The 26,018-nt window shown below is 34.9% G+C and overlaps 1 protein-coding gene across 2 annotated transcripts in view; it reads right to left on the reverse strand.

Moving 5' to 3' along the window:
- Window positions 1-26,018, reverse strand: part of LOC126856642 (single Ig IL-1-related receptor-like) — a 186,316-nt gene that overhangs the window by 33,050 nt on the left and 127,248 nt on the right. For both annotated transcript variants that reach the window (XR_007688379.1, XM_050605343.1), the window contains exons 4-6: window positions 9,865-9,998; window positions 8,686-8,850; window positions 4,260-4,397 (exon numbers count right to left, since the gene is read on the reverse strand). Coding sequence is in view for 1 of the 2 variants with exons in the window: in XM_050605343.1 (XP_050461300.1) it covers window positions 4,260-4,397; window positions 8,686-8,850; window positions 9,865-9,998 (437 nt within the window). In the remaining variant the exon portion in view is untranslated. The remainder of the gene's footprint in view (window positions 1-4,259; window positions 4,398-8,685; window positions 8,851-9,864; window positions 9,999-26,018) is intronic.

Raw genomic sequence — 26,018 nt, forward strand, 5'->3', positions numbered from 1 at the left:
TGTATGAAAATGTGACGGAGTTTGATTAAAATCACTATTAAGTCGAAGAAAGTAGCGCCCCTCTTCTAGTGTTCCGATAGATGGTTATCGAGGATGACTTAATTTTCTAAAAAAAAAAAAAAATATCTTCTGTAAGATTTAAGAGGAAACGTTTTAACGTTTAAAAAAGAGATCATTTTGATTTCGCGTCAATATATAAATAACTTAACAATAACTCTTTCACAAAAAAATATCTTCAATTTCTGTTCTTGTTGAAGTCAGCTGATTGTGAATTTTAGAACTAAAAATTCTTGTTGAAATCAGCTGATTGCGAATTTTAGAACTAAAAATTCTTGTTGAAATCAGCTGATTGTGAATTTTAGAACTAAAAATTTTTGTTGAAATCAGCTGAATTTTAGAACTAAAAGTCAAAAACTGAGAGATGTTTATTTGTTATGTTTATTTGTATATCTCCTTGTGTTAAGACTATTAAAGCATGATATTCTGACTTTATAAAATTATCTGCGATTTTTCATCGAACAAAGTAATTCGCAAATTATAATTTTGATTAATATGGGAATATATATATATATATATATATATATATATATATATATATATATATAATTTCATAGAAATTGCATCAGACATTTATATATTACTAATATATTCCGAATTTCATAAACCGGGTCAACGGTGTTAAATATCTAGGGATTAATGAATTATGTCAAAATCGATTAGCTCGTCATCGTCATTCGCGGGTAAATTTCCGCTCCTTGGACGGGAGAAAATTCACAGCTCACCTGCGGATACGCGAGATCGCCGGCATCGCTTTGACAGCGAACTTTGTTTCGCACTGACTATCAAATAATCGCGGCCCGTTGCGAAGTTCGCAGTTCGGCTAAATCTCGAGTTTCCTTTCGCTCGCGCCAGCCTGCCCCGGAGCAACTTCCGCGGCCATCGCGCGCAGACCGGATGCGGAGTCTCATAAGCCGTGTAATCGGGATATATATAGTATAATTAGTCGACCACCAAGTATAGTAGAGTATAATTAGTCGAATACCAAAGGTGTATACACGCGATCAAAGATACGAATTGCGTCGAGTACACACGCTACCATGATACCAGCGCACTTTAGAGGAAGATGGACAAAATATGCTCCATTTCACTCTGCAATCGGCTTATAATAGTAAGATATCGTGCCGGAGTCGGTCGGCTAATTAGCTCGCTAATGTTGTTGTGTCCGGGAGCAAAATGCGGAATTTCTGGCAAACGTACGAAGCGCGCATAATGGCATCTTACACATTTCGAATGATGTCGATTTTAGGAGAAGATAATAAGCCGAGCAATTAGGTAGAACGTTTTTTACGTATGTACATGCATATAAATCATTTTTCAGATAGTAAGACAAGATTTGTTCGATGTAGAATAAATAATAACATTTTTTCATATTTATTTTGAACTTTTGTTTTCCTCTCTCGATGGTTGATTGTTATTTTATTTTGCATCATTCGCGTGTTACTTTTATTTTATCAATACAATCTTCAAAATTAATGAAAGCCATCTCAGATCAATTGTTCTTCAGCTTTTGAATATCCAGAATAATTTCCACATTTTTTCATATCTCAGTTATTAATATTAATTATTTCAATTATTATTTTTATTATCAATTTTATTTTTTTTTTATTATTTTATAATTTTTTTATTATCAATTTTACTACTAGTAGATATGAAATACAGAGACAGATTTTAAAATTTTTATTTCTTGTGTTCGGTTTTCCCTTTTTTTGCTATGTTTATTAAAAATCTACTATATCCAAATATCTTTTTTTGTAATAATGAACAAGCCTATGTATGATAAATAATAGTCATCTAAATCATTAACATTTTTTATGAATAACTCTCTCTCTCTCTCTCTCTCTCTCTCTCTCTCTCTTTCTAGACTAATCTTCTATGCAATTAAAGACACTTTATTACATTTCAATTCTTACTAACTGTCCAAATTGTTGCAGTTTATTTATTTATTATTCTTCAATTACATATACTGTCTGAATTCTCAGACATACTTCAATTTTCAGACACACTCTTTTCAACTTTTAGAGAAATGACTCTGATAATTAAGATAGAGTGTCTCAAAGTTGAGACAAAAATATGTCTGAATATTTAGAAAATTTTATACACAATATATATATATATATGTGTAAAATTTCCGTACTAAAATATTTTTCTCGCAATCGTTCCTATGTCGTTCCCTGTTTACATAGTCCATCAAAATAATCCACCAGCCTCGCCTATCTCACGGTAACTTCTCGGCTCCGAAAATGGCGCGGTAGTACATATTGGGGCCTCCTTGGTGCACCTAATTCGATACCGCCGGAGACAAACGAGACACCACGGCCGAGAGAACGGCGAACTTTCTAATTCAATTTGCCAAGTTGCCAAGTCGCCGTGATTCCCACGATTCTCGCTGAAGGATCCCCCATTACTTCCGGTTACATCGCGACCCCGCGAAGACCACCACCACCACCCGCGCGTGTCTCTCGTCGTGGATAATGATCCCACGGCGGTTCCTTTCGTGACACCCGATGTTGTGCCTATCTTCTTTGTGATGTGAAATAAATTACCCCGACAAATGCCTACCTCCGTGAAATGGACGCCCGACCATCGCGTGTAGCGAAAAAAAAAAAGAATTGTCCTACATTGTTAGTCACATTGCGGCAGTTTCGGTGCTGCAATTGGATTGGTAGAGAGTGGAACAAAAAGAAAAAAGAGAGAGAGAGAGAGAGACCAGTCGGATATATATTTTGTCCGATGACTAGTTTCCTGTGGTTTCTACATGAAATTCGAGCGAATTGAAAGAGCTTTTGCAGTTCTTGAGATATCTACGTAATTTATATATCTTCATGTTTCTCATTGATTTCAGAAATTTGAGAAAAGTAGTCCAGATTTACATTGGAATCCATTTTTAATATATATGTAGTGTTAAAAATAAATTTCTGTGATGCTTTTTTTCGAAAAATCTAAAGTTAAAATAATTTTTTAATTTATATTAGAACAATTAATTTAATTACTCTAATTATTACATTACATTATATTTATTAGAATATTAAGATAACATTATTAAGATAACATATTTATATTAGAATAATGAATTCCATTTTTTAGATTTATTTCTGAATTTGACTTGGACCTGGATCGAAGTACCAAGGTATTGCAATTTTAATTTTACATTACGTTCCTACTTCAGCTATTTGCATTTTGCATAATCTCGATTCGACATGGACTTCATTAGCTTTAACTCAATTCCATAAATAACGGATTCAATCCTCATCTCTCGAGCATCGCCTCGCACATCACATTTCAGCTCCGGCCTAATTTGCATCCGCGATCTCAATTAAACCGTCCGGGAGGCGCGACCGTCCTTATTACGCTCCTCTAATTCCTAGTTTATCTCGAAACCGCGATCGATCTCTACATGTATTCGCCACAAAGCTAATCCAATTCCGCGCTATCACACCACAATCCGACAGAGAAACAGGGAAAGAGAGAGAGAGAGAGAGAGAGAGAGAGAGAGAGAAGCGGCTTTTATTCAGTCCTAATTCATAAGCTGCACCCCGTAAAATTGTTTATCGATCCATCGTCGTCGCCGTCGCCGAACGGGGCCCTAACAGCAATTCGTGGCCCACATTCGCCCTGCTACTGAATATTTACCTTCCCCCCTCGCCCCTCTTCCCCCTCCCCTTGCTGGGCGCTTATATACTTGCCGCATCGCCGCGGGGAACGCACCGCAAAATAAACTCCATAGGGAGTCTATCGAGCGCGTGTCTCCTTTCTCCTTTTTTTTTTTTCTCCTCTTCCTTCTCCATCCTTTCTTCTGTTTTTAAAGGAGAAGAGTCTCGTTTCTTATATGTAACGATAGCGATAAGAATGACCCGCCGAACTCGTACGTAACGGGTGTCAAGGGCGGAATAATATATATTCGATTTGTCGCTGCCTTCTCAAATCTAAATCGGAATTTCGAAAGACGGACAAAGAAATAGATAAATAAATAAATGAACAAAATAATTTGAAAAAAAAAAAAAAAAATTTGTCCGGAAGTGTTGAGGATGCCGCTGAAGAGAGGAAGTTTACTTTTAGGAAAGCCCGGTGGCCTCCTTCTCGAAATGTCTGACAGCTCTCTGCTGCTATTCCGTCTGCTACCGCGACTGTGTAATTATTCGAGAAGAGAATAGGGGAGGGGAGGTTTGTTCGTTCGCTAATTAGCTGGGAGGCTTACTCACAATTGTGATTCTGGTGAGACAGCTCCAGCGCCGTGCACTTGTATCGATGTCTAGACTCCAGGATGGGTATCACGATACCTATTACCAGACTCGAGTCCTTCTCGTGATAGCACACCAGAGCGTCGCATTCCTTCCCGTCTGTAACACACGATCACATACATGTTCGTGATTATATTTTGGATAAGTAATAGAAGGATATTAAATCCTTAGGTGGGCTTTTTTCCGGATCAATATCGCTCTTGCAATTATCGATCTCCTTTTAACGACTCTTCTTCAAATGATTTTTAGATAAAAAGATTTTTAATCATCGCGAAAACATTTCTCTGTCATTTCAATTTTTTCGGAGTTTCTTTTTTTTTTTTTTTAAAGGATTATATTTAAGGATTCATTATATTTAAATTTAATTATTCATATCATATTCGAAGATTTAAAATAGTTTGAAAATTTTTTCACCATGCCCTCATAAATTATAATAAAATTGAAATTATTATAATGTAATTAAACTTATTATAATATAAAATTAAAATTATTATAATATAATTAAAATTATTATTGTATAAAATTAAAATTATAATATATAAATAAATATGTATACTATACAATGTACATTAGATTCTCAAATTCTCAGATTACTCAGACTCTTCAATTTTCAATTAAAAAGATATATCAACTTGATTCCGAGATCGTCTTCAGGATCACGTGACTTTTCAGCGCGATAAAGGAATGCGCAATCGCGCATTTCGTGATAATATTCGAGGGCTAGATATTTGCGTCCCTTTATGAATATAAAGCAGAAATTTGGCGTCTCTCCACGAGCCGTTCGATCGTGAGAGCGAGTTTAAATGGAATGGGGAAGAAGAGAGGAGGGGGGGAGTGGGCGAATAGGGGAGAGAGCGTAATAATTTCGCTCGCGCATTATCGCTTCCGTTTACTCGAAATTTATACCCGCGTAGTCAGAGCCTGCGCGGAACCGTTCACTCGAGAAATAGATTAAATCGTTATCGCCTGCGCGCTATTATACGCGTAAAACGTCCGATAGAGGTAAATAATATGTTCTATAATGGGATAATGGCGCTTATATGACGCAACCGGCGGTTAAGGAAATCGGCTACGACGCACCTTTACCTCTCATCATAATCCCGATGATATTTATCGGATTCGTTTTAAGGATTCAAAGAGAAAAAAATTGGAAGTACAATCTCCGCGAAGATTTAAATTGATCCCGAGATCGCTTAAACGATTGAAAAAAATTGCTCGACGAAGTTGGTCATATTAAAAAAAATGAAATATAGAGTGTATAAAATTTTCCGATATATGTATATATATTTTAGAATTGAATTGATTTTAATGCTAAATAAATATAGTTATATCTTTTTTTAAAAATATAATTTGTAGAATGTAGTTTAAAAATAACGATTTATAAAATACATAAATATTTTTAAAAAATAAAATTTTTTTAATCTTTAAAAATCTTGTAACAAAAATTAAAAATAACTTCGAGCAATTTAATTTTTAAATGAAAGAAATATTTCTGATTTCTCCTATCCTGCTCATTTCAAATTATTTATGATAATAAAAAAAAAAAAAAATTCGTGTAGTTTCGCGAGCAAAAAAATGTTCAAAATCATATATAGACTTTTCGATTTATTAAAATCAAATATTCCGGTCATAATAAATCCAAAATTCGAAGGGCCCGAGTCGGCTTGGAAAAATTCTGAGATCCACAGAAACGTTGCGTTGTCGCGCTCGATTTCTCACGAGCGAACAAACGTTCTATACGACATCGCTGCCTTATACGGGAATGACGAGTGAAAAAGAGAGAAAATTACGGCAATTACCGATAAATTCTCGGAACGCTACTTCGTCATTAGCGGACGGTGCGGTGAAGTGCGTTTTCTCCGTCGTCGGCGAGATCCTGGGCGACGTAAACGACGTATCATTTCTGTGTCGATCGACACACAGAGCCGCGGCGCAGCCAGCCGGATAATGATATCTCGTTGCATGGCTAATGCCGCAAATTGCGGCCCCGCGTAATAATCGAGACCCGCCGTAATTCGACGGGACACGAGAATCGAAAAGAGAGATCGACTCGAGATGACTTGAAGATTTAGGGTGTCATTTAGAGACCCCCTCATTTATGTTCGTCTGAAACTTATTTAGACCTCGAGAAAGCGGGAAATTTCAAGGAAAGACGAAGAGAATCTTGCATGTGAAAAAAAAAAATCCAGTCGTTCCAGAAAAATTATGAAATGATAAATTCTTTTAAGAAGAGAAGACGTGATTTTTCGCGTGTAGGATTTTAATTTTCTCAAAATAATTTTAAATTCCAAAACATAAAAGATTTTTCACAGATTTTGGAAAAAAAGCAGAATTTTGAATTTTATTAAATAATATAATTATTTTGATATTTTACTATAATGGGCGCGATCTTGACGTATCTTTTCTGCGTATAAATAAATGCGTATCTACGTATCTTTAAATGCGCGATTAAACAACGGTAAATATGCATTGTCTTAATAAGCATAATTATTAAGCGTAATATGCAAAGAGATAGCTTCACTGTAACTAGTTACATCATTTAACACCGTTTATATTATAGCGCGTCTGAAATATTGAAGCACCAGGACACGAAGGAAGAGAGAGAGAGAGAGAGAGAAAGAGTGAAAGAGAGCGAGAAGCCCGCATAAAATCCTTTGAAAGTTCCTGCCCTTGGCGGAATTAGCGTTACTTAAGTAAATTGCGAGAGTAGAAAGAATTAAAGTTGCGATCGGTGGTGAGCAAAAATAAAAAATAAATAAATAAATAAATAAATAAAAAGAGAAAGAAAAAAAGATACAGCTCATTAAGCTTCAACTAAATCGAGACTCCTATTTATGCGAATTTCTCCTTTCTATAAGAGAATGTCCTGCAGGAATAAAAAGACATTGTGCCGTCTTTTGTCTGTTGTAAAAATGTTTCTTCCCTCCTTTTTCTTGCTTTTAGAAAGATTAAAATTCAGTAGAAATATAATTTTCTCGAAATATTTGCAATTCTTATTTCGTAGAATTCTTTGTTTTTAATTTTGGGTTATATTTTAAAAAATTTTAAACTCTCTAGATTTATTACTTCTTTCATTTAATCATCTTCTTATAATTTCGCAAGATTTAAAATTGCTAGATTCATGAAATTATCATGAGAAGTTATAAGCGAGAATTTAATTTTTTAAGATTTTTAATTTTCTCATTCTTTTCTTTAACATAATTCATAGATTTATTATATAGATTACAAATTATTAATTTTCATTCTCCCACAATTTTGTGAAAGATGTATAAATTTTGCACAGACATATAACAAAAACTAGATAGTTTCCTACAAAATTAGCCTTCTGGATCTCGCGTTTAAGATAAGCAATGCTAAGATAAGCAAAAGATCACCCGTTTCAATTTGCAATATAAGAGTCCCCAGGCGATGCAGTTTGAAAAAGGAAAGGACTTCGAGAAGGATATTAAAACGCAAATGTCCGTGAAAGGATTCTCGCGGGACTCGGCCGGCAATCAGCATTATTTAAACAAATCGAGAGAACAACGAAGCGGGAGAAAAAAAAAAAACGGAGGCGGGAACGAGACGGGGGAGAAAGCCGGAAGGATTAAGGCGACGATTGGCGGCGTAGGGGAAAAAGGGGAGAACAGGATCAGGGAACAGCCACTTTAATTTCCATACCGGAGTCTCGCGGTACTTCTCACGGTAATTAAGAGTCGCGATTAAGTGGGCGAAAAAGCGTCGCTGATAATTATCCGGCAGCGGCCCAAATTTGTTGCCGTGAGGGGAAAAAAAAGAAAAAAAGACAGGCCGGCAAATGAGAAGCAAACGAAGTCGAAGCGAGGATCTTTGGAATCTCCTTAGAATTCTCGTCGGGATTAGAGAGAATCCTTGCGCCAGCCAGGCGCGACTTCGGATTTTATGTCCGGCCGTCTTTAGACAATGAGATTCCCGCCGTTTAAGGATCTTTGAATTAGGAAGGTTTGGGAGGAGTAAAGATACAGTGTTACATCTAGAAAATTAAACTGCAATTCATAAAGCTTGCCAGGAGAGTTTTTGCAGCTCCGACATTTTCAATCTGTAACGGATCTCCTTCTACTTTGCGAAGCCGTATTCTTATTTTTAAATTAAGAGATCTCTCTCGCGTTTTAGAATCTTCTTAAATTTTAAGGAGAAGAATTTTCATGAAAGAGATCAAGTCTTGATCCTACAAAATTGAACGAACTAGAGAGAGATGGCTCCTTGGCTTTCTCTAAAACCTTTCAAAATCTTGAAGCCTTCGAAATTCTCTTAAGAAAGGCTCCAAAAGTCAGGGATTTTAGAATTTTCACAGATTTCTTGATGCAATTTCTCTGTCTCCGTCTGACAGAGATCGCGCCAACAAGTTATCTGCGATTTATGGACTCACCGTTTTCCTCGAGGCGACCGAACTTGTCTCTGTAGAGCAATGCAAGTGGCAACCAGCAACGCGCGTAAAATGCACCGGCTGATAGCAATAGGACGAGGACGAGGACCGCCAACAGAAGAGACTTCCGCCAGGATCCGTTTGGAAGGCTTAACGCGAATTGCGGTTCTGCAAATTGAAAACAAGATGCTGGAAATGTAATGCAAAAGTAAGTTAAAATGTAATATAAATAGTAAGATATAAAGATTAAAAATATTTAATTGGAAAATGTGATAAGCGATTATCAGCGTGAATTTTGAGAGAATTAAAATTTTCAAATATGATTAAATTAATAAATTTTAATTTTAATAATTTTGGGAATATATATACATGTAATAAATTATTATTAATAAAATTTTTTAAGATTTTAGAAATGTTATCTCTACGTAAAATAATATATTTTCATAAAAATGAGATATTTTAATATTAAAATATTTCGTGTTTTATTTAAAAATATTAATAAAAAAATTTTGCGTAAAATTGAAAAGCGTATTGCATTTTTTTTAATGCATTGATATTATGAGACAAAAATGAAACGTGTAAACAATCCACGACGTTAAATTTGACAATAAATTAAGTTTGACTTTAATTTGAAAACGAGATTTGATCGTAACGCAACATGTTATATCAATTTAGTGTGCGATACTAATTTGTCATAACAATTAAAATCGGTAAAACAAGTTTGTGTTGACAGGCGATTTGACAGTCAGATGTATTTTCCCACCATTTCCAATAGTTATTAAAATGATAAATTGGCCTTGGACTATTTAACGTATCGAAATTAAACGAATGCATTTTGCACCAAGCCATAATAAACATTAATGCCTGATTGTAATGACGAGATTATTTTATGCCATCATATCTCAAATTGATTTCAAACAAAAATTTTACGAAGCGCATTCAGAAAATTAAATTAAATATCAAATTAAAAAAATATAGTACATACGTTACAAATATCAATTTTTTTTAAACTTTAATAATAAATTTGCGTAATATCATTCAATGAATATCTAATTTAAGAAATTCGATTCAAAGTTAATTTTTTTTTTTTTTTTCAAGATAGTAGAATTATGCACCGTGATGGAAAATATTTTCAGTGATGGTAGAAAATTAAAAGTTTCGAAAAAAAATTTTTTCACGAACCTTGTCGGTATAGATGAGCGGGCAACGTGATCTCCTCGTCGACGCCGTTGCTGACTTCGCATTTGTATTCGCCATAATCCTCGAGAGTAACGTCCTCGATCTCCAAATAAGAGCCGACTATCTGGTCGTTCTCCCTGCAAATAGAAAAAATACGCGGGTAAAAAATAATTTCAACTATCTCCAAAAGAGAAAAGCAGAGAAATCAAAATTCTCTGAAACTGAAAGCATATAAACGGAAGAAATTCTTGATTCTTGAGATGTATCAGGAAAATATTGATTTATTTGTTTTAACTTAATATGTATATTTTAAATAATATTGATCATTTTTTTTTTAATTTGATTAGATTTGAGAAATTAAAAATATAAAAAATTTGCAGCGTTAACGAATCGTGTATTTAAGAAGATTATTATATCAAAATTTTAATTTTTAATTACACTGGAATATATCTCTCATGAAAATTACTTTCGACATTCGATTGTCAAAATATTAATCGTGCTTAAATTTCCAAGAATGAAAATGTTGGAAAAAATCCCGAGCATAAATCTCAGTTCATCAATCTACATTAAAAAAAAAAAAAAGAGAAGAGTCCATTCTATGTATACTCCTTGATAAAATTGAATAAAAAATTTTATCACGCACATTTTATTCGCCATTTAATTGAACGCTATTATCCCAGCTATCTGCAACTTTTTAAACTTCGAATTATACACTTCGCGCATGGACGTTGCAATGCGAAAAAAAAAAAATGCAGGATTACTGCACTTTTCTCGGACACGTTTTACAATCCAGAATGCATTGAAAGGAGCACGTGTGTGTTTTTTGCACCGCCGTGTTCGTTCTTTTTTTTCGGTAGTTGTCGACCAAATGGTTGTCTCTCTTTCATTTAAATCCCTCTTTCTTCTCTTTAAAAACAAAAAAAAAAAAAAATCCGCGTTTTATTCGCCGGTGCGGTAAACCGCGCATGCGAGAGAGAGAGAGAGAGAGAGAGAGAGCGGAGGCCGCGCGTCCTGTTACACAATCATTTAACGCATGGAATGTTTCGCCATGCTAATTTAATTACGAGTGGCCGGGCGACTTATCGGGCGCTATTAATTCCCACCGCATAATTTCATTCATTCGGCCCTTTCGCTCGTCCGTTCTCTTCGCCTTCGGTTAAAGCGCAACAAAAGCGCGCACGTGGAAATGCGGACGCAAACAAATAAATTCGGCGTTTCACAGCGAACGCGAATAAGGAGAGAGAGAGAGAGAGAGAGAGAGAGAGAGAGAGAGACAGAGATATCCGATTAAAGTGCGATGGGATATGTTAAAAACGATGGAAAATTAAGTAACATTAATCGTGAGTAATTATCAGATAATTTTGATGTAAGCGGATTGAATTGGCGCGAATAAAAATACATTCCAAATTTGCAAAAGCGATCGTGTTGATAAAATTCGTGAAATATTAAAAAATTTCTTCTGATAATTAAATTTCGCAAACAAACATCCGCGATGTGTCAAGTTACAGTGAATTTATGGGAATGTAGACAGTTGGGGAATTCGTATGACATTACTCTGCGGTTTTAAAGTCAGATACGATATTGCGGAAATATATAATTCATAGTATAAATTGCACAGCTCTGGAAAATCTTAATACATTAACGCGAGAAAGATGGATCGATATATATGTATAAATATATCTCGTTTTAAACAATGTTTTAGCTTCGAGAAGATAATATATATAAATATATAATACAGTAATGTCAGAATTATTTTATCAACTTTCGTCACGTCACATTTTCTCAATTTATGGATTCAAAACATTGTTTCAAGCTCTTCATATATTTTCAATCACAAGAATTCGTATATTTCTTCACTGATATTTTTAAAAATGATAAATAATAAGATCATTAATATTATATAAAATAATAAAAATAATAATATCGATAAGTAATAATATATATTGAATATATATATATATATATATATATATATATATATATATATTTAATTCTCATTTTATTTTAAACTTATATATATATATATATATAATAATACTTATACAAATACTGATGCAAATAAATTTATTAAAATATAAAAAAATTTGTTTAAATGTAAAAAAATGAATCTTATCTATTCTAATCTATACACAAAATACATACAAAATACACTACGCAATATTATATATTTTAAAATACATCAATTTATAATTTCTTTTTAAATTCCGGCGCACAAAAAAATTCCGCGTTGCGAGAAGATTCAGGGATACCGGAATATCCGATGAATTCACTCGTCCGTTGTATCGTTGGCCGATGAAAATTCGATTTATCCGATTCCGAAGAGGGGAATCGAACGAGAATTTCGGCGGCCCCTTTCATCCCCCGCGTCGCATCGGCCACCTCGATTTTGGACGCTCGTTCGTTGTACGCCCGCTATTTAGCGGCTCGAAGCACGCCCGGGCGTGACGTTTATGTGCTCGCGATGACATTTATGAGAATCGTGCAGTTTGTACATCGCCGTATATAAACTCCGGCCCCGCTTTCTCCCCGCAATTTATCAGCTACGCTGTTGGCCAAATAAATCGTGCGCGCCCGCGGTACCCGCGGCATGACAGAGTCAACAGTATCGAAAGAGAGAGAGAGAGAGAGAAGGGGGGGAGATAACTCTCCTTCGCGAATCGACTTTGGAAAGGATGCTGGGATGCCATATACTACACCATGAACAGTTCTCGTTGAGACAAGAGTTGCTTTTCGTTGAATCCGTTTCAAAAAGTCCCTTGAAATTTTAAGTCGGTGAAAAAAAAAAAATGACGAATCAATGAGATATTGAAATATATATGATTCGAAGATGGTTGCCGATTTATAAAATGATTATGTATCCCGGGCTTTATATTATATCGGTTGTTCGTTCCAGGTATCAACGGCGGCTTTTTATTCGATTAAAGTGACTCGAGCATCATCGACTCGTTTCTACGAACGAGCTCTATAAATTCCTGCCCGTTAAGTAGATTAAAACTATTCCAATTGATGGCGGGGCATGTATACCTCGAATTTTCATTGTCAATATCGCCGCAAACTCCCGCCGCTGATCGATTGTTCGGATCGAAGAACCGGGTGTAAAAAAAACATAATATGCCATAACATATGTGTATAGATTAGAATAGATATGATTTGTTTTTTACATCTAAATAAATTTATTTGTATAAGTATTATATATTATATTAAAGTTCGCATAAAATAAAAATTGAATAAATTCTCGTTGACACCGATATTGTTATTTATCATTTTTTTTTTGCAAATATTACGAATTTGTAATTAAAAATATACGAAGGGGGTTGAAACAACGTTTTCAATCCATTTCTCGTTATCGAGAAATTAAAAAACGAACGAAACCGCTTTCATGTATGTATGTAACGTAATTTAGTTTATTTCCGATTTTTAATCGAATGAAATTTATGATTGATTGTAGAATTTCTTTCTAGAAAAACAATACAAGAAAATATTGAATAAAGTAAAATAATAGAATGTAAAAAATAATCCATTTCTTATCATTTTAGCAATAGATTAATTGATATATATATAAAATTATGACATATAATATGTACATAATTATATATTAAATTGTATAATATATAAATGCACAAAAAGTGTAATAAAAAAAAAAATTATTTTTTAATACATAATTGCTTATCACAATGATAGTTTTTCCATTGGCCGTGCAATCGCTTGCAGTGCGATATTATTCGCGACGCATGTGCAGTTTCTCTTTTAAAGATCAGTTCGCCGCAATTAACGGACAATTGTCGACACAATTGTCGCAATTATTGCTCGATACGGTAGAGCTAGAAGCGGTATTTTTACTTAGAAAATAGCGCATCGTGCTCGCTTGGCAAACGCGACGATCGTGTGACACGATATCGGCTTCCAATCGAGTTTCACTCGTGGTCCAATTTTAGCTGCCAGTGTGTGTTTTATCACCGATATATATGTATGTACATATATCTAATTTTTCATCATCGAGTCGCATTTATGGACCAGCATTTTAATACTCGATTCGCGGAATGAGCGATCGATCGCGATTGTAAATGAGAAGTTTTTTTATACATGAATTGCTTTAAAAAATGTAAATGTACATAAGCACCTTGGATGCCGCATTCGGATGTAATCGCGACAGATTTAATCAAATATTTATGAATTCTCGGAGCTTACAATAATTTTTAAATTATCCTTGCGAACAAATAAATGCAAATGTTAGGAATAAAATTATTATTAGATATTAAGAAAATTTTTTGAATTATATTTCAGGAGAATTTCTATCCCGATTATAATTCGCGTACGTTAAGGATTTATTTTTTAGTAACGAGAAAAGATATATTGCAATTAGATTAAATCGGACAAATTAGATGAAATATCCTGACCAAGCGAGCGTGAGAAATGAGAGAGAGAGAGAGAGAGAGAGAGAGATGTATTCATAATTACTTTAATCGCAACTTGTAACATCAGTGACGTAATAATTCGCTCGAAAAATAGAGAACGCAACAGATGCATGGGTATAAATGAAAAATAAGCACGCCTTATCTCCACATCGAGGCAAACGCGTCACGTGCGAACTTAAGTGCGAAAGCAAATTGGTTGTAAAACGAGGTGCGTCGCGTGACAAATTAGCGCGTCCGCGGGGGAGAAGGACGGGGGGAAGGGATGATTATTCACGCGCCGCGTTTTCTCTCCCCCCTCTTACCCCCCTCCCCTCCCCTCCCCGCTCCTCGCCCGCGATAATATTCCGCGATTAACGGGATATATGCGTTTAAATCCCATAAACTCGACAGCCCAAAATCGGGAGGTATACGCGCGCTCCGATAATGCCCGCGATTGCTAATTTAATCGAGCGTAAATCGATCGTGATTAGTGAACGAAAGCTCGATCCGGCCAAATTGGCGAAATGTGTGTTGAGCCTCGCCTCGCATTAACAGGGCACACTGGGTTTTATTAAGAGCGACGAGATTCGTTCGCGGACGGGGATTTCGGGGATTCTCTCGAGATGTCTCTCGAGACAGATGTAACGATTTATTTTTTACAAGGACATCGTCGGCATCGACTTTCTGAGAGCGGATGAAAATTTTAAGCTACAAAATTATTCAGCGCTGGATAATTAAAGGAACATTAATCCGGACGAATCCTTAAACAAGCAACCAGAGATTAATGATATATGTCTTTTTTATTTGAACTTCGTTTATGTTCTAAATAATTTTCCCGTCTCATGTCTCTTATTTTCTAATTAGTTTTTACATGGATTTTGCGTTTTAAAGAGATATCGATTATTCAGATTTAAAATTTCAATGCATTTAGAAATCGCTATTTCGATTGTGTCATTCTTTCCCAAAATAATATTGAAACACAGCATTAATTCTTCTCTCGTTTTTCCCTCGCTCGCTCACATTTTGTTTCCATTCGACACTCGCCTTTTTTCACCCTATTCTTCTACGATCATTAATGTGTCGAATCTCGCGCTGTTCGCGAGCTTTTTTTCTCCCCCTTCCATCCCGGAGGGCGGATTACATGGCATTTTCGCTGCGAGCAATCGATAATCTCGTCCTATTGAAGAGAAAAATAGTTTCGCTCAACGAGCGTAATCTACGAACCGAGAGGACGGGGGAGGAGAATTGGGGGAGGAAAATGGGTGTAGCAACAATAGGAAATGAATTTGCACGAATGTAAAAATAGTATCGAGAAACATAGAGAAAAAACAGATTCGAGATTTACGTCAGAAATTAAATGAATAAATAATTTTCGTCGAATATTTATAGAAAAGAATGGAATCTGTGAATTTTTAACGAGCTCTTTTCATTTAATGAAGTGTCATTTAATAAAATTTAAAAACAAATCTATATTTCACTTTGCATAATTTTTTTTAAATTAATAATATATTTAAAATTTAAATATTTATATTAGTGGATATAATTATATTATTATATTATTGATATAATATTATTATATTATTATTATCTACAATTATATTATTATCTATTAGTGGAAATATTTATATTATTCTGGATCTTTTTAATAACTATGTATAAAAATTAAAATATATATTGTTTTTTTTATAGTGACAAAATATATATATATATATATATATATATATATATATATATATATATATATATATTAAATGATAGTTTATATGTGCATTGAATGATGATTGTTAATCTCCGGTTCTAATCTATGTCGATTATATTGTTACTTGAATTGTCGAGCGAGTGCTTTATTTCGCTTATCCTGCTTTTCCCCTTTTTATATCACAAAGAATCGGCATTGTCATTAAGCCCATTGTCAAGTTCGATACACGTTGGCAGAGTTTTAATTAAACGCCAATGATCACGTGGACGCGTCCACCTCTTTCACCTCACGAGGCTGATCTTCTCGACATCTCGATTAATTAAATCCTCTAGGGATCACATGAGCGCGCAACCCAACGTTTTATCGTGCAAAGATAAAATCAATAGCACTATGTTGACATAAAAGCGAATCGGATAGAAATCTGAAAGAGTACGAGACGGTCGAGAGAATAAAGTCGTAAAAGTATATCTTTATTACTACGGATGTCGTCAAGAATAATCGCATACGCGATCTCCGTTGACATCTTTTTTTTTTTATCGTCGTCTCTTATATTTTTATCGTCATTGTTATTTTTATTATCTTGTTATTTATCAAAATTCCAGAAAGTTTCCTAACTCAAAGAAGCTTATCTCCCACAACCGTATTTTAAATCCAAACGTATTTAAAGAAAAAAAAAAAAAAGAAAAAAAGAAAAAAATGAAGATTACGCGTTCCGAAGCGTATCCGTGGCGCTTTATAACGCGTAATCTACATTTTCATAGTGGAAAAATAAGCTCGCTGGGAAAAATAAGCTCTCCTCATTTTTTCGCAATAATCTCCACCCGTTTTATATCCATCCACTCTCTTTATACGCTTCCGAACGCCGTTCCATCCCGCTAACGGCCTCTCTCTCTCTCTCTCTCTCTCTCTCTCTCTCTCTCTCTTTCTCTATCGTGGGCGATTCCGGAATAAATAAACTTATTCCATCAATCTCTATCCTAAAAAGACGTCGCGGTTGCATTCTCTCCCTCCCCCTCCCCCCCTCTCCCTTCTCCTCCTCAGTACTTTCTCAAGGCTCGAGGGAGGGACGACGGTCTGTCGGCGATAGACTGCGAGCTACCGGCTGCTGCGAGTAGATACGGCCGGAATATCGACGGTCGCATTCGCACCCCCATAAATCTTGTCTTGCCTGGAGACACACTACAGATAGAGATGAATTCACTCGGTGGTCCTCGGTGGTCGCGCGACGCGCGACTCTATTAACGCAGATTGCACTCGAATGCAAACTCGGAGAATGCGGATTATAATACTGCCCCTCCACCCCTCCACCCCTCCTCTCTTCTCGTCTGCGCGAACCGTTTTCGCAATTACGATTAACGCATTCTTGTAAACGTGCGCGAAATATTAAGTGTCAGTCAGTGTAATGTGTATAATAATAAATATATCGTACATTGATATTGTAATATAATGATATGTATACTGATAATAGAATATAAAAGATATAAAAATATGTGGAGAGAGAGAGAGAGAGAACGAATATAATATAATATTGTAGAGAATTTAAAAAAAAAAAATAAATTCTATCATAAAATATAATTAATATTATTATTTAATATAATTCTATTATAAAATATTAAATTCTATTAAATTATATTATTATTTTATATTTAATAAAAAATCTCTATATATATATATATATATATATATATATATATATATATATATATATTGATATTATTTATCATGCAATAATTCTAATGTTTATACAAACACGATAAGATTAGCATTAGATTTTTATAAATCAAAATTCCATAGTTTCCTAGATTTCCCGTTCGACATCTTGTTACTAAAATTCCTCAAGTACTTTATAATGTTGCTCGAAATTAGATTGATCCAGTCTTTTCGAATTAACAATATCCAACCTTGAAGGGATTAATGTAATCCACGCGCGCGCTGATAATTGTTCCTGGGAAATTATACTCGTTATCAAATGACGATGGCCAATCAACTGATGATTACGGACGTCACCGCGTGTCACGTTTCGCCGGCATTAATTCTGCTAATTATTATTCATGTCTTTCCTGCAGGATTACGGCCAGTTTAGCGCATCAATCCCATGCCGCATTAAATGTCGCGGAAAATAATAGAATAACTTACGGTCATCGGTCAACAGGATTGAGTTCTTTAATGCTCATCACCGTCAAAAAATACAATCAAAATTATCTTATCTTGTATTACATTAATTGATCCTTTTTCTCTAAAGAAAAAAAAAAAAAATTAAAGACGTGTGATGAATATTCTTATCAAATCAATTCCTGGAACTAGTGATTCTAAAATAATTGCTAAAAAAGTTGCAATAAAAGCAAAATTGATAAAATAATAATACATGATTAATATAGAGGGTGTTCCATTTTAAATGACGATCTCAAATATCTCTTGAACAATGCATTTTAGAGAAAAATGTTTCAGATAAAATTATCATTTTAATAATTCATCGTATTAATTATTGCGTAATACTTGCAAAATTAATTTAGAGAGAGATTCCATTTAAGTTGAAATTAAAAATACGCTTGTCATATATTTAATCCGAATTTATATCCTTTTCTTCTCTCGCGTCATCGGATGGCAATTAAAAATTCATTCCAATCGATTTGCGATTGGATCACGCTCGTCATGGAGCGAGACCCAATCGAGACCTTTCCCTTCGATAAATAAGGATCATCGTGATGGTTTGCGCGCATGATGAAGTAGACAGGACAAGTTCGGCAGAGAGGAGGCTACAAATTTCTAGGGGCTGCGTATCTCTCACATAGCGATATCCCGGGCGCGAGGCCCATAAACTCGCGCCATTAATCATTTCTCCGGGTGGAGTGCATATTACCAACGAGGGCTTCTCAACCCGATCGGTCGGTGATGAGTTATCGATATTACGTGCGACTCGTAACAATAACCGATATACGGGGTTAGTGAACGAGCGAGCGAGCTTTATGATCGAAATTTGTACAGGGCTACGTCTTAACAAGACGTATGGCGTACCTCGAAGGAATCTCACGCGAGGACTTTGACGAGAGTAACAGCGCGAAGATGTATGATTGTTGACGCTGCACCGTGCGCGAGATGAAAAGCAAATAATTATCTTGTCTCTTATGAAACTTAAAATTATACCACACAGAACAAGGATGTAAGAGAAAATTATTTGATAAAAAAATATAATAACTTGAAAACGATTCAAGCTTCAAAATTTTAATTATATTTTATCATTTAATACGCATAATTTAAAAGTCTCTTTCATTTCTTTCTCGTTTTATATATCTAATTATTTTCTTAATATTGTTCGATTCTCTGCAATGTTATCTTATTATTCAAAATAATATAAGAATTAGAAAACTAAACGCACAAAATTTAATTTAATTAATTATGCTCTCTCTCTCTCTCTCTCTCTCTCTCTCTCTCTTGGAATCATATAAATATCGTAGCTATGGAAACGACATTAAATTTGCACTATTACTGCACTATGATATGATAGTAAATTTTGAAATGTTTGATGTATCTTGCATATAACGTATGTTTTTAGCCGTTAAATCTGATTTGACATTCCGATAAAAAATATAAAAATTAGATAAAACTCTTTATTTAATTTTCAGTTAATAAAATAATTTAATAAAATACTTAAAACTGTAAAAGTAAATTTATTTTTATGATTATAATTCGATTTTTTATGCCTATTAGATAGATTTTCGCTTTTAAGCTTTAATCGATAAAAAAATCTGTTAAAATTTACCTTAATTAATCAATTAAGAAATTAATTTTTAATTAAAAATAATCCTATATTTCGTCAAGAAATATTTATCTCTAATCTCTTGCGAAATTTGTAATCTTGTCATATTGATTTATCGAGCCCTTAATATTGTATCCATATAAATCCTCTTGTTCACTTATAATTTCTAATTACAAAGTATAGTTATAATTGAAAAAAACATTCAACATTTCATCATCCGAAATTTTCATTTTAAGCGATCGATTCGGACTGTCAACTTTCTCCCTCTCCCTCTCCCTCTCCCTCTCCCCTCTCTCCCCTCTCCCCTCTCTCCCCTCTCTCCCCTCTCTCCCTCTCCCCCTCTCTTCCCCGATGAAAATCTGACCAAAAAATACTTATCGGTTTTCTATTGGAGTCCTAGTCCACGTCATTCACGGACAGAATTGTGATAAAAATAAACTTAAGAAAATATCTGAATATCAAGCTTTGAACTTGATATGTCACATTGGGTGACAATTGCTGATAAGCCAACACAATAAACGTGTTGTCACGCAATAAATACTTAAAAGTAAACGTTTTTGTTCCCCGTCCGTATTCTTTCCCATAAATTTACTTAGCATCTCAAGACTGACAACGAGATAATTTCGAGGAGAGCTGATGAAAAAAGATTCTCATGAAAATGCGAGATTTCTCACGACAAGACGCATAAATTTCCGCGGTAACGGCAGTCGACTCGATGAATTAAATAACAGCGTGGGATTAACAATGTCGACGAGTGGAATATCCCCGACGGTGCCTTGCATCTTGTTATCGAAATACCATAGATATCCCGATGCTGGGTCATTGGCCGTTAACCCACGATGCGATTAATATCAATTTATGCGGATCGAGCTTATCGCCGACGCGACGCGGGAGAGACCGCCATTCCCCCATGACTGTTCCTATTTACTTGAAAATATGAAATCGAAGATAGTGCATTTCCTCTCTCTTGAAAATGTATTATCTCGTTACCGTGATGTGTTACGCATACATTTGGCTGATTCATGAGTTCGAAATATGGTTAATATCAATTTACGTTAATCGAGCTTATCGTTCTATGTAAACGATACACGCAAGAGATAATTCTCTGGTAAATGTCAATTTATTTAAAACTATGAAATTAAAGAGAATGTAATGTTGCGATGAACAAAAAGATTTTTAATTCTGATTTATATAATATCAGAGAGTAAATAAAAATGATAAGATTTCAAATTTCACAAAACATTACAGATAAATTCTTTCATAAAATATAGGGTTATTTTTAATTAGAAATTTAATTGCATTATTTTATTAAAATATAAAAGCCTTAAAATATTATAAAAGCGAAGGTAAGTGACATAAAATCCCATACAATAATGAAAATTAAATTTCTTAATTAATTGAAAAAAATAAGATCTAACAAATTAAAAAAAAATTCTAAGTTATTTTACGGAGTAAAGCTTAAAGGCGAAAATTTGTCTGATGGGAATAAAAAATCGAAGACTACAATCGTAAAAATAAATTTATTTTTAATGGAAGTTTCAAGCATCAAATTATCGTAGTAACACTGACAGTTAAATAAAAAGCTTTTATCCAACTTTTATATTCTGTGAATGCGAAACTAAAGTTGACAGCTAAAAAAATACACAATGTTTTATGCAAGAAATATTGAAACATTTCAAAATTTATTGCCATGTAACTTTCATCGATTATATTTTAATTATATTAATATAATACTTGCCAAAGGAACAGGCATGCACAAAGTATTTTTGTTCAATTCAACAATAACAATTTCGTTGAACACAATATGCGTTCCGTTATAGTCTCACCGCAGAATCGCACATAACTCCGAAACACGTCACACCATTTGCCACGTGTAAAAACAAAAAGCTGTTCCGAACAAAAGCAAACTGCCTGCTTCAATGGGAACGGCCAGATTTTCCTAGTTTTTCGCTAAAACTTTCCCGTGCACAAGGTTGGTCGAATTTTTCAACCCTTTTCCAGCGAGCTTAAAATAGCGAGCAACTCGATCTATATACAGAGTGCCTCAAAAGTCACTCTTTTTCTCTGAAATGCAAACTTTAAAAATCGAGTTATAAAAGGAGAAGAGTTTTATTAATAATTACACGAAAAGGTAACGAAAATATATATTCTTACACAGAAAAGATTAGCCTCTTTATTATTTTAAATTATATTTCAATTTGTCAAATGGTTAATAATAAATTCCAATTTGCTATTATTTTAATTTATTAAATTCTCAACAGAAGATTAAATTGTAATTCAAGGATCAGACAATCATTTAAAATTGAAGAGAACATATTGTTGGGTTCGTTTCGAAAAAATTCAACCGCAAATTTTCGATGAGCGATCCTCCTTCGAGAGATCTGTATATCTACCCGGTATATATCTTGTCCTCCCGCGACAATTGGGAATATTTTTCAAACGCCACATCTAACAAATGCCGACGACATTTACGCTCGTAAGGTTTCATTATATGAAGCGAACACATATGACTGCCTCGTGGACCTTTCAAAAGATCGATGTCGCGCCAGACAACATTTCTCGGACTTTTCACACTGACTTCTCAGGCCTCTCTCTATCTTTCTGTCTCCCTCTTTTTTTCTTCTTCTCTCGCTCTTTTCGCGACTGCGAAGAACAGGGTCGGAAATGCGTCAGCAGTTTTCTTCTCACCGTTGAAGGATTGCATAATAGAAGCGAAGTGACTTGGAAAACCATTTGGATTCGTTCGCCATGATTTCGCGAAGAAGTGTCAAAAGGTCGTAAGATTATCTCGTAGAGATATCTATCTCTCTCTTAAGAGATTCTGAATTTTTTCTTCAGGTATAAGAAAAAAAAGTTCTCTCTCTTTTTCTTTCTCTCTTTTTAAATATCAAAAAATTGGGTAATATTAAGAATTATACCCATTATTTTCATTTACTTAATTCTATATTCGAAAAGAATGATTTCTAAAAATTGTGTATTTTATTATATAATTTTTATGTCATTTTCATTCCGCTCTTAAAAAAAAATATATATAAAATATTAAATCGATATTGTTGCCTCTTTTCCGCGTGCAAATAAATATTTGAACTGTCAAACGCGGCCTTTAAAATAAATAACGCGCGTCTTATATATATTGTTCTCGTTATATAAGAATCTGTTATTATTATACTTGTATTAAAACTTTACTCTTATTAATTTATATTTTTCTTTTTTTATTAATGTTGTATACAGTTCGAGTCGTAATCATAATCTTAAATCTTGCGTGAGTAAAATCTCATTTAATCATAGAAGAGATCGACCGAAAGAATCACACAGCATTATCTTAACGAATTTATTCGACGCTTAATGACCTGCCTACATTATTCTTTCGGCGTTCCATCCCGAGGAATCCTCTCCTCCCCCTATCTCTCTCTCTCTCTCTCTTTCTCTCTTTGCGAAAGCCGTCCGCAAACATCCCGATTGCCATTATCCAGTAACCCTTGATGCTGGTAAGAGAACCTAACACAGTTTCACCCTCATCTCATCGCGGAGGGCCACTTAAAAATGGCCTCGCGCGCCATCCGACGATCCACGAAAAAAGGAATGATCAAAGGGAAGAGAGAGAAAGAGAGAGAAAGAGAGAGCGCGAGGGAGAAGACACGAGGGTATCATTAGAGTAATGACGGACCTCGAGAGGAGAGACCGCAGAAACCGAGAAGATATACCCGCGAGTTTCTTGCCTCGCACGAGGCTACGTCCCCTTCATCGCCGTCGTCGTCCCCCATCACCGTCATTTTGCAGGGAACGGACCGCTCGTGGGGAATGTTAGAGACGAATTGGAGAGAACGTATATAATGCTTGTGCTATTACGGATGCGTTTTTACTCGAGAAGAATATGAAAAATAGATTAATAAAGTAGTGACGTCATTGAATTTTTCTGCGATCCGCGAAATATTCGAAATTTTCAATATCCGACGTTCTCTTTAAATCTAAAAAGTCGACGGTTTAAGGTCTTGGAAATCCGATGCAAGAAATCGAGAGAATCACGAGAGGCACGAAGACGATCTCACGACCGCAATCCCAGGGCCCAATGCCCTCCCCCTCTCTCCCTCCCCCCGATGGGAAGAATCGCGAGAGCTCATGCCGGTCCCCCCTTCCGCGACGCGAAATAATCCGTTTCGCCGTTTCTCTCTCTCTCTCTCTCTCTCTCCCCCTCCCTTCTCGCTATTCCCATCCTTTTCTCGATCGAAACTTCACCTGGCCGCGAGTTTTGTCCCGCCGTTATTACGCGTATAATTCTGGCCGCGCGGTGGGATTCCGCAAAAAGAAGGCTAATCGACGGGCCCGAGGGGCGTGGCACGACCGAGGGGGGGGGCAACCGTCGTCGGCGGGGCCCGGTGGGGCCCGGCGGGGCACGGAGCGAAAACGCTTTCGCGGAATGGCGACTGGTCGGCGGGATGTCAATTGAAACGACGGGAACTCGGCGGCGATTTACTTTCCTTCGTCCTTTTGCACAACCCGGTCCCCCTCCCCCTCCTCCATACGTTGCCCTCGACTCTAAGGAAGCTGGAGGCCTCTTTCAACATGCGCGTCATTTGCTCGTCAAATTCTTCTTCCCCGGCATGCTCGCGCGAGAAAAACTTTCCGATCGCGAAACGTTCACTGGATATATGAATCCTTACATAATTCAATCACTCGAATATCTTATTATTATATTTTATCAATATATTTATATTATATATTTTATTCTTATATTTTTGTAGAATTTTTGGATATATTTAATTTTTTTGGCATCGTCCAGCTCTGCATTATTTTTAATAAATTTCTCAATCATTTCAAGAATATTTATAATATATCTAGATCTCATATGAAATTTTTTTGCAAAAATTAATTTTAATTTATCCTTGTTAGATCTTTAAATATCAAATTGTCACAATACATATTTTTATTAATAAAATTCGTGGATAATTAATTTCTTTCTTTTAAACCAAATAAATAAGGTGTTCAAGTCTCTCTCTCTCTCTCTCTCTCTCTCTCTCTCTCTCTCTCTCTCTCTTTCTCTTTCTCTATCTATCTCTTTCTCACTGAACTTTAGAATATATCTTCATATCTCTTAGAATTTTTATATCCTGTAATTTTTTAAAGTTTTTAAACCTCACAATTAATTTCTCACTTTAACCGTGTACGGGAAAATTATAATAATGAATTTCCTCTCTCTCGGAAAAAAAAGAAAAAAATTTATGTTGTAAAAAGGATAGGCAAGAATTATGTGTCTACTTTGTGGACATTTGTAATTCGCAGAAATTCTCGAGTATTTAAAATTCATCGTTTTATGCGAAACAAGCTGATATTTCAAGCCGCTTTTAATCCGGAGGAGACTTTAATCTCCGAAACGATTTCACCAGCCGAAGAACGGCGATTCATTATCTCGGGCGAATAATCCTTTTTTGCGCGCGGATCGAACTTGCGACGTCATATCCGCCGCATTAATCGCGCAAGAAGAAAATGTAAATACGCCTCTTTCCTCGCCTCGTCAACTGGCGAGACTATTAAATCGAAGATGACGACAAATTAGCAATCAGCTTGCTCTCGCGCGAGAATTTTCCTTCATTTCGAATGATTCAAGAAGATGGGCGATTTAATAAGACAGCCAAGTCCATCTCTGTAATCGCGTAAAATTAATTTCTAAACATTTCGATCCGAAAGAGAGTTAAATAAAATCGTTCGAATAACGATCCAAAGTCTCCATTTGCCTTTTATTTTTAATATTTTTATATTATTATCTCTCTCTCTCTTTTTCTCTGTGTGAATGCTCTTTGTTTTATTCTAATTTCTTTGATTTCAAATAATTCAAGAAGGTAGACAAATTAATAAAACTGCCAAGTCCATCTTTGATTATCTCTAATCATGTAAAATTAAATATTTCGATCCGAAAGAGAGTTAAATAAAATTATTCGCCTATAGAAAAACGATTTAAATTCTCTATTTTCCTTATATTTTAAATATTTTTATATCATTATCTCTTTCTCTCTTCTTTCTCTAAATGCTCTCTGTTTTATTTTAATTTCCTTGATTTCAAATGATTCAAGAAAGTGAATTAATTAATAAACTAACCAAGTCCATCTCGGATTATCTGTAATCCCGTCAAACTAATTTCGAAACATTTCGATCTAAAAGAGAGCTAAATAAAATCATCCGCCTATTAAATAACAATTTTAATTTTTTATTTTCCTTATATTTTTAATATTTTTATATTATTATATCTCTCCCTCTCTCTCTCTCTCTTCTTTTTCGGAAAAGAAGCTCTCTGTTTTATTAAAAAATTTTT

This window comes from Cataglyphis hispanica, chromosome 19 (assembly GCF_021464435.1).
Source record: "Cataglyphis hispanica isolate Lineage 1 chromosome 19, ULB_Chis1_1.0, whole genome shotgun sequence".
Taxonomy (NCBI): Eukaryota; Metazoa; Arthropoda; class Insecta; order Hymenoptera; family Formicidae; genus Cataglyphis; species Cataglyphis hispanica.